The 14848-nt window shown below is 49.0% G+C and overlaps 1 protein-coding gene across 4 annotated transcripts in view; it reads left to right on the top strand.

Moving 5' to 3' along the window:
- ZFHX3 (zinc finger homeobox 3) overlaps window positions 1-14848 on the top strand; it is a 512235-nt gene that overhangs the window by 490174 nt on the left and 7213 nt on the right. For all 4 annotated transcript variants that reach the window (XM_074582606.1, XM_074582603.1, XM_074582604.1 and 1 more), the window contains 2 exons: window positions 4342-4444; window positions 5739-11195. In XM_074582606.1, the coding sequence (XP_074438707.1) occupies window positions 4342-4444; window positions 5739-11195 (5560 nt within the window). The remainder of the gene's footprint in view (window positions 1-4341; window positions 4445-5738; window positions 11196-14848) is intronic.

Raw genomic sequence — 14848 nt, 5'->3', positions numbered from 1 at the left:
GCAATCCGCTGAGGATGCTTGTGGGGCGGGGAGGCAGGAGATGTGGTGTGACAACCCTCAGGTTTTTGTAACAGTCACTCACAGGGCCACATTGTCCGTAGAAATGGCCATCAAATTGGGGTGCCCACCCATGTCAGTGGATCTCACCATCATAAAGAAATTTTGTCTGCTTAAGGGGATGTGAATTTCATCCCAAAGGGAGGGTCCTTGGAAGCAGAGAGGCTTGGCCCTACAACTTTCCGTCTCCTAAGGCAGGTAATTGGCCTCTGTGCTGTCTGATCTAGAGGAAAGTTCTCCGGCCAGCGTTCCCATCTCCAGTACAGACCACAGGGGAGATGTTTCACAGTGGGGTGCAGGAGGGGCTGCCACAGTCTCCGTCCTGAACTTACCTCTCCTTTGCTCTTTACCCAAGAGTTCCTGAGTGGGACAGGGACCAGGACAGGGCGGTCAGAGCGAAGGCTGCACCCTGAGTGCCTCCCCCCACCATTAGGGTTTTCCAAATGTTCACGGAGACACTGACCTCTAGTCATTGAAGTACGGATAAACAGAACCTGATCCACGTATTGGTATCCAAACTCCAGGCTGTCGGAAAGAGCGGGTGGGAGTGAGCTGCCGATCCCTCCCCACCTCCCAGTTTCATTGGGACAGAAAGGTCAAGAGCAACACGTGTTGAGGGGACCATTTGCCTTCTGGGTGGTAAGGTTGCTCTCCAAAGCAGACCAGGTCTCCAGAGGAGACCTTGGATGTAGGAGCAGCAGGGGGATAGGCTCTCTCAGGGCTGTGCGTGGAGGTGGATCTGGTGTGACAGAGAGTGGTGTTTCCAAGCTGGAAGGCTTTGCTGGTGGCTTGTGGACCAGAAGATCATGGCTGCAGCTGTGAAGGGGATTCAGTTTAATGTTAGAGCAAAACAAGTATGTACAGGAGGAGGAAAGCAAGAAGACACATCACACGTGGCGGAGTTACATCTGTAGGATTGTTTTTTTGATAACGGTTCACATTGACTGACATGTTGCCATTGTGAAACAATTGGTGCTCAAGAGACATTTAAACAGGGAGCCGGAGTTATTGAGCAGAGCAGAGGGTCGGTGCCAGGATTACATGCCAGGTATTGCCTGCTCAGGTGAGAGGGAGGTAGAGAGCATTTAACAACCGCATGCTGTCGCACAGGTCTGTGCTCGAGATAAACACCTTCCTCTCTATCACCGTAACAGTTAATGCCATTTAAATACATCTGAAGTACAAAACGCCGTGTCGTAGAGCACCGCTCCTTGTTTATCTGCTGGGTGGCCGTGGCCTACTAAACCTTCCTGCCCCCTTCGTACTCCCACTATTTGTTTATATTAAAAGCAGCTGCAGCGTGCGAGGCGTTTTCTGCACGTACGAGGAAATGGTATATCCTTGGACGGGTTTGCAGTGTAAAAGGACAAATAGTTCAGAATGGGCACTCTGGAATTCAGTCATGCAAAACGATTTGAGACGTGCAGCCTGTTTCCACTATTTTCATCTTTGCAACCTGCTCAGGGCTGGTCCGTGGCGTGGGGGTGAAGAGACAGAGCAGTCCTGCCCTGGAAAATGGCATTGGAAAAGGGCGACACTTTCAGGAGAAACCTGAACGGTGCTAAACAGGTGGAGGACTGAAGCGGGTCCAGTTGCTGAAGCAAGACTAGTGCCTTGTTTTCAAGGTTGTGCTTCCCAGGGCCAGCCCTGCGTGGCTGTCTGGATTGCTTCAGTTTCCCTGCATCTATATCCAGAATTTCTAGTTTCCTGCATTTTTTTCCAAGATTTTTTCTGTTTTCCTTTTGGGATTTTGTGCCTGTAGCAATTTAATGTACCACATCTTTTTCTTTTTTTTTTTCCTCCCCCCCCCCCTTTTTTTTCTTTTTTTTTTTATTGTGAAGGGAGGGGTAGAAGTAGGGTGAGAGCTGTGGCTGTGGAGATGCAGGTAGATAAAGGTAATTACTTAAACACATATAGGGCAGGACTTATTGGTTTGGAGACCCAGATTAAGATGCAGAGGAGCATGTGAGGTTGATGATTATATTTCGGGGAGAGTTAATTGACGGAAGGTGAAGGCAGACAAAGAACCGCTGCTTACTGCCTTCTTGAATCCCAATCAGGAATTATGATTAAAGACGCGGCGAGACAACAGAGGCCTGATGAATTGGTGTCTTTTTTTTTTCTTTTTTGCCGTCATTCACACTTGATTGACTTCAACCTTTCAAGTGCAAAAGTCTCTCTTTTCCATTATTATTCATAGCCATCTGAGTTTTTCTAATTAAAGTGTATGAAAACAATTACTGATCCGTCGTACTGAGTGTGGTAGTGGGGATGGCTGCCTTACTGTAATGCGTATAAAAAGCCCACAGTTTTCTATAATGATGTGCAGCTGAGGTGTTAGATAATTTTATTCTTTTTCTACTCTGTTGGGGTTTTTTTTAATTTCTCATGATTTATTTTTCATAATTCCTAAAGATCCTAGGAAGGCGCTCTCCCTGCTGATAAAGCTGGGAGGAACGGCGCCTTCTTGCCTTCCCTCCTTGGTGTCCCTGCTCGTCCACCTCCTCCAAGCCCGGCTACCGGGAATTAACCAGTGACCTTTCACGTCTCCCGACCCACCACCCACAGCTATCAGATGCTCCCGCTTAGAATAAAAGGTGGAATGAATTTGGTGTGCTCAGCTTCCCTCCTGGTGATTTATCAGTGTCAGCTGCCTTTCCTGCAGACGTCTGTGGGACTCGGCGCTCACCTCCATGCACCGGCCATCCTGGTAAAGGGAGGGAGCTCAGCGTCCCTCCCCGGCGCGGTTCAGATGTCTGCAGCCACTCGTGCAAACATTTGTTTTTGAGCTTTTTCATGGACTGTTTTTGCTTCCATTCACTTAATGAAGCCAAGGTCTAGTCTGTGTTTGCCTGGATTTGACATGTGTGGAGTTCAGGAAGATTTCGTGCCCTGCACGTAGGTTTACCTTCAGCTTCACCACAGATTTGCTAATATCTCTTGCGGTTCAATTGGAGCCTTGTGGTCCTTGACTTTGCGGAAAGCAAGGTACACTGCATGCAGATAACAGCCTCACGCACTCACCCTCTTCTGAAACCCAAGGTTCAAATGCCCTCTTAGTATCTGACAGAAGGATGGAGAGACTTGCTTTGCTTGGAAACGTGCGTGTCTAGGAGTGTTTATTTATGCCTCCCTTTCCCGGCAGTCAGAGGCTGGGAGCAGAAGCACCGCAAGCGTTGCAAGTCAGTGTGAGCTTCTGTTCCTTCAGGTACCATGGCCCTGGTGAAAGGGAGATGCTCCCTGAGCATCAGCGAGGTGAAGCATGCAGCTGCTTGGAACTGTAGAGGTGTCTTTGCTTGCCACAGGCATCTAACCAGTGCTGGCAGCAGAGCACTGGAGTACGGCATGGATGGTGACAGTGATACGGGTCTGTCTTCCTAGTTGCTGCTCTGGGGAGAAGGGCTATGGGGCAGCTTTTCAGGTGGTGTGAGGTATTGGCTCTGGCCGCTCAGAAGGGTATTTGTTGTTCTGTGTCTGATGCCAGCCACACGCAAACTGCTGGCGAGGCAGTTTGTATGTTCTGTGTGTGACCAGATGCACCCAAAGATGGGCGTATGCATGTGGCTCTTTCAAAGAGCATCTCTGGTTGAAGCATGCAAACGCTGCAGCTCTTTAAAAATGTTGGCGTTCAAGCACTGCCTTGGTTGTGATGGTGCAGGTTCTAGACAAACGTTTGAAGAGCGGCAAAGGGAACACATCAGTCAGAGCAAGGAAAGGGTTACCGAAAGCTTTTCATTTCACAAACAATTTGCTCTTTTTTGTCTTTCCTTATTCACCCTTTCCTTTGTCACCTCTCTCCTTATTTGTACTCTTCTTTCACATGCCCCTCCTTTTCCTGCATCGATACACTTTGAAAACAGTGCTGCAATGCTCCCTAGTTCAAGATTACAGTGTACTTTACGAGGTATGATTTAATTAGGGGCCTTATTATGTTTTCAGCAGCTTAAGGTGGGCCTTTCAACTTATCTACCTAATTGGTTGCACAAGAAGTTTCACAGCCCATGACAAAACATTGTCAGTGATCAAAGTCTGAATTCTACATAAAGGAAAAATATTAATAATAAGATTATTCTTCAAGTGTGCACTGCTAATTATGTCCAGAATGTAACTGTAGAAACACTTTTGACTGATGTGAGCTTTGTCTAATAAATATGTGTCTTCAGTGAGCTATGAAAAGTGACGCCTCTGACTTTACAGTACTGGTGTCTAATTTTGCCACTGAAGATGTTTAAAATATTTTCCTGTGTTTTTCTTCTCCCCACATCCCTCCCTCCCTGTCTCCAGGTGACAACACCTGAGGTGATGATGCCCAGCAGCATGTTTCTCCCAGCAGCTGCTCCAGAGAAAGACGGGAACTCCACCACAGAGGAACTGGGGAAGCAGCCTGGTGAGTGCAAGTCAATGAGGTCCACGGGTCCCACCACCTGGTCAGGGACAGTGTCTGGGGACATGTCTGCCTGGGTGAGCTCCATGTGCTCAGCTGTCTCCTGAGAATCACAGTCTAATGGTGCCCAGCAGGGCAGGTCAGAGCTGAGCACAGCTCACCACCCTGGCGATTCACGTGGAAATGGTGTTGAATCCCTGCGGAGGAGAAGACCAGATGTGAGCAGTGAAGAGCAAAGGTGCTAGAGAGCTGAGGGGATTGATAGAGAAATGCCAAAGGTTGCAGGTGCTGGCCACAGACTGTGCTACCACCTCTGCTGTGCTCGCTCTGCTGCCATCATAGCTCAAGTACGGACACTGGCCATACAGTTTGGGGAGCTTTGAGCTGCTGCGGTCCTTATCTGGCCCAAATCTCCTCAGCCTTTTTCACTGCCATGCTGTGTTGTGAAGGCATGGCTGTAAATCCATGGCTGTTTAGTCCTGGCTTTGTCATGTGATGTGAGAGCATCCCAAGAACATCGTTCTGCATGGGCAGAAGTGTCTGATCTCAAACCTGGCAGGAACGCAGTGCCGTTCCTCCTTCTGTGCCCTCCTGGAGGGTCTGTAAGGAATCTGGGAATGAAGACAGCCGTCATTTCCTTTCAGGCAGACAGCCCCGAGGCAGCGATGCTGGGGGGGGGGCAGCACTGGCACAGCCAGGGTAGCTAATGCTGCCCTGGGCAATGGGATCCCTTTTTTACCCTCTACGCGTATCATGCCCCTTTCCAGCAGGACTGTGCTCTTAGACCCTGGAAGAGTGGCAGTGTTTGTTCCTTCTTCTCCCATCCTCCCTCACACAGCACCCTTTGAGCCGCTGCCAGCAGGACCTGAATTTCATTCCTGTTGTTTCTAGCTTTGGTAGGACCAAGACTCAAATACTACGTTCAGTTTGATGAACTTTCTTATTGGAAAATAGGCAGGACATCAAAGAAAAACAGCAAAGACAGACAGGTGGCTGAATGGCCTTCACTTAAAAGGAAGAATTAAAGGTGATAAATGCACTAAGGGAACGTGTGTGTGAATAATTTCCAGATATTCGAAGTGGGCAAGAAAGTAAATTGTGTAGGTTTATGCAATGGGGCGTGATAAGGGTAATGGGCTGGTATTAAAATAAATGAATGAAGATAGAGGGGAAATGTTAGACATACCTATCATCTTGCAGAGAAAAAACACGGATGTATTAGGGACAAAAAGAGGGCGTTGATCCACCTTCGTGTGCTGGTGTAATTTTCAGGTTTGCTGTGCTTTTGTTTTCGCAGACATCTCTGAGGACTCGGGAAAGAGTCTTTTGCCATCAGAAAGTGCAGAGCACAGCGGAGATCCCAAGCCCGTTCCCACCGATCAGAGCTCTGCCAGGGAGGACTCCGGCTTCCTCTGCTGGAAGAAGGGCTGCAACCAGGTGTTCAAGAGCTCGGCGGCCCTGCAGACACACTTCAATGAAGTTCACGCAAAGCGACCTCAACTGCCAGTGTCCGATCGCCACGTCTACAAGTACCGTTGTAACCAGTGCAGCCTGGCGTTCAAAACCATTGAGAAGCTGCAGCTCCATTCCCAGTACCACGTCATCCGGGCGGCCACAATGTGCTGCCTCTGTCAGCGCAGCTTCCGAACTTTCCAGGCCCTGAAGAAGCACCTGGAAACCAGCCACCTGGAGCTGAGCGAGGCCGACATTCAGCAGCTGTATGGTGGTCTCTTGGTCAACGGGGACCTCCTCGCTATGGGCGATCCTTCGCTTGCGGAAGACCACACTATAATAGTCGAGGAAGATAAGGAGGAGGAGAGCGACTTGGAAGATAAGCAGAGCCCGACGGGTAGCGATTCAGGGTCGGTGCAAGAGGACTCTGGCTCAGAACCAAAACGGGCCTTACCCTTCAGGAAGGGCCCTAACTTCACTATGGAGAAATTCCTAGATCCGTCTCGCCCTTACAAGTGCACAGTCTGCAAGGAATCTTTCACGCAAAAGAACATTCTCCTGGTCCATTACAATTCAGTTTCTCATCTGCATAAACTGAAAAGAGCCCTCCAAGAGTCTGCTACTGGGCAGCCTGAACCTACCAGCAGCCCAGACAACAAACCTTTTAAGTGTAACACCTGCAACGTGGCCTACAGTCAGAGCTCCACCCTGGAGATCCACATGAGGTCTGTCCTGCACCAAACCAAGGCTCGCGCTGCCAAGCTGGAGGCGGCTGGGGGCAGTGGCAGTAGTAACGGAGCTGGCAACAGCAGCAGCAGCAGTCTCTCTTTGGGTTCATCCACGCCGAGTCCAGGGAGTGCTAGCAACAGTAATACTTTTACAACCACCAACACAAGTAATTCGGGCACAACTCCCGTTCCCAGCCTGCTCAACCAGGTATCCAGTGACAATGTGGGAATTCCTCCTTTAGGTAACCCTGTAAGCACTAATATCTCCTCCCCTTCGGAGCCCAAAGAGGTAAACCGAAAGAAGCTGGCAGACATGATTGCATCCAGGCAGCAGCAGCAGCAGCAGCAGCAGCAGCAGCAGCAGCAGCAACAAGCTCAAACCTTGGCACAGGCCCAGGCCCAAGTCCAGGCCCACCTGCAGCAAGAACTGCAGCAGCAAGCGGCTCTCCTGCAGTCTCAGCTCTTCAACCCAGCACTTTTGCCACACTTTCCGATGACCACTGAGACCCTTCTGCAGCTTCAGCAACAGCAGCATCTTTTGTTTCCTTTCTACATCCCCAGTGCCGAGTTCCAGCTCAATCCAGAAGTTAGTTTGCCTGTCACCAGTGGTGCGCTGACGTTGACTGGTACAGGTCCAAGTTTGCTGGAGGACCTGAAGGCTCAAGTTCAGCTCCCTCAACAGAGCCACCCACAGCTCTTGCAGCAGCAGCAAGGTCAGCTGTCCCTGTCACAACCTCACTCCGTCCTTATACAGCAGAGCCAGCACCCTGAGAAGAAGAGTAAGTCCGTAGTGAAGGAGAAAGAAAAAGAAACCCCACGGGAAAGGGAAAGTGCAGAGAGGGGAGACAACAATGTAGCATCTAAGGAGTCTCTGCCTGATAACTTGAAGCCCAAAGAGAAGAAGGACTTTGTACCAGGCAGCAGTTCGGAGCCCTCCTTACTGCCTCCGCGTATTGCCTCTGATGCAAGAGGGAATGCCACAAAAGCCTTGCTGGAAAACTTTGGCTTTGAGCTTGTTATTCAGTATAACGAGAATAAGCAGAAGGTGCAGAAGAAAAATGGGAAGACAGAGCAAGGTGAGAACTTGGAAAAGCTTGAGTGTGATACATGCGGCAAGTTCTTTTCAAACATCCTTATCCTGAAGAGCCACCAAGAGCATGTTCACCAACATTACTTTCCCTTTAAGCAGTTAGAGAGATTTGCCAAACAATACAGAGAACACTATGACAAACTGTACCCACTACGGCCTCAGACCCCAGAGCCACCACCACCACCTCCACCGCCACCACCTCCACTCCCTCCAGCACCTCCTCAGCCAGCTTCTACTCCTACCATTCCTACTTCTGCGCCACCGATTACCTCTCCTACAATCGCACCAGCCCAGCCATCTGTGCCACTCACCCAGCTCTCCATGCCAATGGAGCTCCCCATCTTTTCACCACTTATGATGCAAACCATGCCACTACAAACGTTACCTGCTCAGCTGCCACCCCAGCTGGGTCCCGTAGACCCTCTGCCTGCAGACTTGGCCCAGTTGTACCAGCATCAGCTCAACCCTAGCCTTCTCCAGCAGCAGCAGAACAAGAGGCCACGGACACGGATCACCGACGACCAACTCAGAGTCCTTCGGCAGTATTTTGATATTAACAATTCCCCAAGTGAGGAACAGATCAAAGAGATGGCGGACAAATCTGGATTGCCCCAGAAAGTGATCAAGCACTGGTTCAGAAACACTCTTTTCAAAGAACGCCAGCGCAACAAGGATTCCCCATACAACTTCAGTAATCCTCCCATTACCAGCCTGGAAGAACTGAAGATAGACTCACGGCCTCCTTCTCCAGAACCTCAAAAGCAGGAGTACTGGGGAAGCAAGCGGTCCTCCCGGACACGCTTTACTGACTACCAACTCAGAGTCCTGCAGGACTTCTTTGATGCCAATGCTTATCCAAAGGATGATGAATTTGAGCAGCTTTCTAACTTGCTGAACCTCCCAACGCGGGTTATAGTGGTGTGGTTCCAGAATGCCCGTCAAAAAGCTAGGAAAAACTATGAGAATCAGGGAGAAGGCAAAGATGGGGAACGACGAGAGCTTACAAATGACAGGTATATTAGAACAAGCAACTTGAACTACCAATGCAAAAAGTGCAGTCTAGTCTTTCAACGCATTTTTGATCTCATTAAACACCAGAAAAAGCTCTGTTACAAAGATGAGGATGAGGATGGACAGGATGATAGCCAGAATGAAGACTCTATGGATGCAATGGAGCTCTTGACTCCAACCAGTTCCTCCTGCAGCACACCAATGCCCTCACAAGCTTACAGCACACCTACGTCTTCAGCCAATGCAACCTCCTCAGCTTTTCTGCAGCTCACAGCAGAGGCAGATGATTCCTCCACCTATAGTTCTAAAGTAGAAACTACAGATGAGAAACCAAAGCAGTCTGAACCTCCAAGTACACAGCAAAACCAAACTCAAGAGAAGCAAGTGCAACCAAAGCAAGAGTCTCAGCAGCAACAGGACCAAGGAGAACAAAAGACAAGTTCAGCACACCAAAAGATTTCACAGTTATCCTCCCCCTCTTCATTGCAACACCCACCTCCCCCTCCTCAGCCCCCTCAGTGCTCCTTGTCACAGTCAAGCCCAAGTCCATCTCAGCTCTCGCATCTCTCCCTCAAACCCATTCACACATCCACCCCTCAACAGCTGGCAAACCTACCTCCTCAGCTAATCCCATACCAGTGTGACCAGTGTAAGCTGGCATTTCCTTCCTTTGAGCATTGGCAGGAGCATCAGCAGCTTCATTTTCTGAGTGCACAGAACCAGTTTATCCACCCTCCATTCCTGGACAGAACGCTGGATATGCCATTCATGCTTTTTGATCCCAGTAATCCACTACTTGCGAGCCAACTGCTATCTGGAACATTACCACAGATTCCAGCAAGCTCAGCCACTTCGCCGTCAACTCCAACATCCACAATGAACACACTGAAGAGAAAGCTGGAGGAAAAGGCCAGTGCAAGCCCTGGAGAAAATGACAGTGGGACTGGAGGAGAAGAACCACAAAGGGATAAACGTCTAAGGACAACCATTACCCCAGAGCAGCTGGAAATTCTTTACCAGAAGTACTTGCTCGACTCCAACCCAACACGGAAAATGTTGGATCACATTGCACATGAAGTGGGCTTGAAGAAACGCGTGGTACAAGTTTGGTTTCAGAACACTCGTGCACGGGAACGGAAGGGGCAGTTCAGAGCTGTGGGGCCTGCCCAAGCCCATAGACGGTGTCCCTTCTGCCGCGCTCTCTTTAAAGCAAAGACAGCTCTTGAAGCTCATATCCGATCCCGTCACTGGCATGAGGCCAAGAGAGCTGGATACAACTTGACGTTGTCTGCTATGCTCTTGGATTGTGATGGGGGACTCCAAATGAAGGGAGACATCTTTGATGGAGCAAGCTTTTCACACATGCCACCAACTAGCAGTGATGGACAGAGTGTTCCTCTCTCCCCAGTGAACAAGAGCATGGAGCTGTCACCTCGAACTCTGCTGAGTCCATCCTCCATTAAGGTGGAAGGGATAGAAGACTTTGAGAGTCCCTCCATGTCCTCGGTCAATCTGAGCTTTGACCAAACAAAGCTGGACAACGATGACTGCTCTTCTGTCAACACTGCAATCACAGACACTACAACAGGAGATGAAGGGAACGCAGACAATGATAGCGCAACAGGGATTGCAACTGAAACCAAATCAGCATCGGGACCCACTGAAGGTCTGACAAAAGCTGCCATGATAGCAATGTCTGAATATGAAGATCGGCTGTCTTCTGGTCTGGTCAGCCCAGCTCCCAGCTTTTACAGCAAAGAGTACGATAATGAAGGTACTGTGGACTATAGTGAAACATCCAGCCTTGCAGACCCCTGCTCACCCAGCCCTGGTGCAAGTGGTTCAGCCAGCAAGTCTGGAGAGAGCGGGGATCGGCCCGGACAGAAACGCTTTCGCACTCAGATGACTAATCTCCAGCTAAAAGTTCTTAAGTCATGCTTTAATGACTACAGGACACCTACCATGCTGGAGTGTGAGGTCCTGGGCAATGACATTGGACTGCCAAAGAGAGTTGTTCAGGTCTGGTTCCAGAATGCTAGGGCAAAGGAAAAGAAGTCCAAACTCAGCATGGCCAAGCATTTTGGTATAAACCAAACAAGTTATGAGGGACCCAAAACAGAGTGCACTTTGTGTGGCATCAAGTACAGCGCTCGGCTGTCTGTACGTGACCATATCTTCTCTCAACAGCATATCTCCAAAGTTAAAGAAACCATTGGAAGCCAGTTGGATAAGGAAAAGGAGTATTTTGACCCAGCTACTGTACGTCAGTTGATGGCTCAGCAGGAGCTGGACCGGATCAAAAAAGCCAATGAGGTTCTTGGTCTGGCAGCTCAACAGCAGGGCATGTTTGATAACACCCCCCTGCAAGCTCTTAACCTTCCTGCTGCGTACCCAGCACTACAGGGCATCCCTCCAGTCTTGCTCCCAGGCCTCAACAGCCCGTCCTTACCAGGCTTCACTCCATCCAACACAGGTGGGTACGGGTGTTATCACACTGCTCAGAGACACAGCTTAACTTGACACATCTTTAGCACAAGGGGATGTTCCCTTCAGAATGACTGATAATAGGATACCCTTCAGTCGAGCATGTTTACTTGACAGCGAATAAGCAATAGGTATTTTATCTTTAATTCCTGAACTCGGGTTTTCTAGCAAAGTCTGAAATAGAGCAAGATCTAGACATGCTGCATATCTCTGTTCCGTTAGCACAGACTAAAAATTCTGAAGCACCTTCAGGGAAATGGAAAATAGTGGATTTATGAAACAGAACAGGAGAAGGACTAGTGTGCTAAATGTGTGGTTCATTATAGCTTTCCTTTCGTTATTAAGTTCAGTTGATGCAGTGCCATCCCAAGTTTTCAATAATTCTGAACTGTTTCTAGGGAAAAGTGTGATGTGCCTGGTATTGCTGGTGACAGAAACCTGGAGCAGCTTTATGTAACATCCCTACGGTGACCTCCAGGACAAGTCCTGATGCAGCTGTGGATTGGGTTTTGAGCAATGGCTGGGCACAACGTGAAAGTACCTTCTCAACAAACAACAGTGTAGCCATGGGACAAATCTACTTTGTATTTTAATAAGATTTTTATTAACAATACTCCATAAAAATCAAATTTGGCATAGTCCTTTGGGTGACCTCATCCCGGATACTGAAATTTGTTTTTTGAGGATACTCCTTTCCCTTGTACCTGGGGGACGGCTGGAAAGCATAAGATGTGTAGCAAACACTGGCAGTGAAAGGTGCTGCTCAGTAGACTAGCAGTGACCTAGAAAACTTGATCCAAGGGCCTTATTTCACCCCTGCTGCATCTGTGGCATCCCAGACACATGCCGGTGTCTGAGTTGCCGCTCATGACGGAGTAATTGATGTTCTCTAGAATTGCTTTCACTTGGCAGACTTCTCTGTTTACTTGTGATGAACCCTGTTGTGGTTGACTTTCACCAGGGCTGCTCTACGTTTACAGAGATATCCCAAGAACTGATTCCAGTGTCTTGTCTCAGCAACAGGCTGAGTCTGTCTCGGGCTGGAAAGCCCATGACACCGTTAACGCCTGGTAGGGTTACACCATATGCCACTGTGCACCTTTGTTTTCTACACGGCAGCAATACAGGTCTGCCACTATTAGACAGTGTCCAGAAACGGTAACTTTCTCTTACTGGACTGAACTAATTGGCTAATGATGAGTTATAATCCATGGTGTGAAGCCAAAATAGGGTCTGAGCATCTTCCTGGCTTCTTAATCAGAAACTGGAGTGCTATCAGTCTTCAAAAAGACTTTCTGATGCTTTTATTCAGCAAGCTGACTATGAAGTTCCTTTTCCAACAGATTGAAAAACTCAGTGCAGATGCTGCCAGGTAACATGGTGTTGTCATCTTAGTAAAATTGCCATCTTCTTTTGTCATGCAGGAGGTAAATCTTTGGATAAGCAAATGAAAGCCTTAGACAAAGGGATGGTAGCTGATGTGAGAAGCTACGTGGAACTTGAGCAGCTCCTCTGACATTTGCAAGGGGTCTGGCTGCAGAGCTGCTCGCTGTAAATCATACCACTGGCTCCCGAATTTGTGTGTGGTTGCAGTGACGTTGGGTTTGACACCCTAAAGAGTGCACTAGAGACCTATGACTCAAAACAGGCATCTTTCTCTCCCCTTGGAAGTGTCTGTGTTCACCTTTTCCTCCATTACTGCTCATCTCTGAAGTATCTTCAGTTGGCAAATGAAAAAGAGTTAAACCTCACTGTATGTGTTGGGTTCTGGCCTTCCAAAGATGATCCACTCTCCTGGAGTCAAGGTCCCTTTTTCCACAAGAGCAGCAGAGGGGATTACCTTGTAGCATGGTCGCTGATATCCATGTCAGACGGTCCTATCAGAGAGCAGAAAAGATCAGAGTAAGTTTTTCTGGAATCTGGAAAAGCTTTCTGCTGGGAGTTAGGGCCTCTGCAAGGCTTTTTTGCATAGTTACAGAACTCTTCCCACGACCCCCAAAGGGAAAGTGAAATTGTTCTTGACTATAGTTGTAGGATAAGTCATTGTAATTAAACCATTTTTAAAAGCAGTTGTTGTTAGAAATTCTTCTGTTCAGGGCTGCTGCCCATTCCTGCTCCTTGAGTCTAGTCCTAGCTACGTGCCTGAAGGGCATCTTTGCGTGCCAGCACTTCTTCATGCCATACTTTGGTTCTTACAGTGATCTCGTTTCAGAAGCCAGAACTAGGCCAAGAGGATCTCTTTGGCAAATTATGTTGCCAGCCTATCACAGATAGCTCTGTGCTGTTTACTTAATACACCAAATTTATAACAAGGTCTAAAATTACTTTTTTGCACTTCAATCTATGTTGTTGCTTTTATTTCTCTCCAAAGGCCAGTATGAGTCCTGGGGAGATGGGGCTACGTACTATGAATGTTAAAAGCAATCAGTGACTGCCTAGACAGGACTAAGCTATTTAGAAAGTCAAACAGACTATTTGTGGCCTTTAGATAAAGCTCCAAAGGTCAGGCCGTCTCAGCTCAAAGCCTGTCGAAGCAGATAAGGCTGTGCATCCAGGAATGTTATGAATTAGCCGCTGCTCCTGCGCTTGAACCTCTCAGGGACTGTTCAACGAGGGAACATCAGTTTCAATGGCATCTATCCATAATATGCCCTTATCTGAAATCTATAAGACAGCTGCGTGGAGACTCACTTCATACCTTCACAAATCACTATTGTCTCGATACCGCATCAGTTGCAGATGCAGATTTCAGAAGGGCTTTGCATCAGCCCTTGCTGAATTGGCCCGGCTCTTGGCCACCCTCCCGCCTGCCCTCCTGCTGGGCCCCTTCCCCAGGCTGGCCTCTGCAGAGCCACAGCAGCTTTGTCTCCTGCCCTTCGCTCGGGAGGCCAGCGCCGGGTGCCGGTTTCTGGCATCAGTGAGTGAATGCAGCGCTGTAGACACATGAGCTGTTTATACCAGGGTATAGCGCAGCCAGGTTTTGGAAGGTGCTTTTCTGCCCTTAGCTGCCAACTGTGACTCAGAGCAGGATCACAGAATCACAGAATGGTGGGGGCTGGAAGGGCCCTCTGGAGATCATCCAGTCCAGCCCCCTGCCAGGGCAGGGTCACCCAGAGCAGGTGGCACAGGAACGCGTCCAGGCGGGTTTGAATGTCTCCAGAGACGGAGACTCCACCACCTCTCTGAGGTGGCTCTGCCACCCTCAAAGTAAAGAAGTTCCTCCTCATTGTTTGGATGGAACTTCCTATGATGCTGCAAGAAAGCGGTTCCTGTGCTGTGCGTTGGGAAGTATGGATTCCTTCTGGGCTACACCAACTTTACAGGGCATGATTAAGTGACAGGCTTTTGTGATGTGACTGTGCAGGCAGCAGCCTGGGGCTTGGTGTCCAGAAGCCTGAGGAGCACGTGTGTCTTTGCACAGAATTTACATCTTCTGCTCCCTCCGTCAGCCTCTGCCGCAGGTCCTGCCATCTGCTTTGGCCGAGGACTTGGGTATCGCGCTGCCTGCTTGCGGCAGGGATGAGGTGGTTGAGGATGCCTACGCTTGTTCCTCAGGATCAATAATGATGATTTAAGACCTCACCAGGATAAATGAGGCAGCTGCAGCTCTGACAGAGCTGTCGGCCCCATCCCCTAGCTGTG

Source organism: Larus michahellis, chromosome 4, assembly GCF_964199755.1.
Source record: "Larus michahellis chromosome 4, bLarMic1.1, whole genome shotgun sequence".
Taxonomy (NCBI): domain Eukaryota; kingdom Metazoa; phylum Chordata; class Aves; order Charadriiformes; family Laridae; genus Larus; species Larus michahellis.
This window is presented reverse-complemented; position numbering and strand designations above follow the sequence as displayed.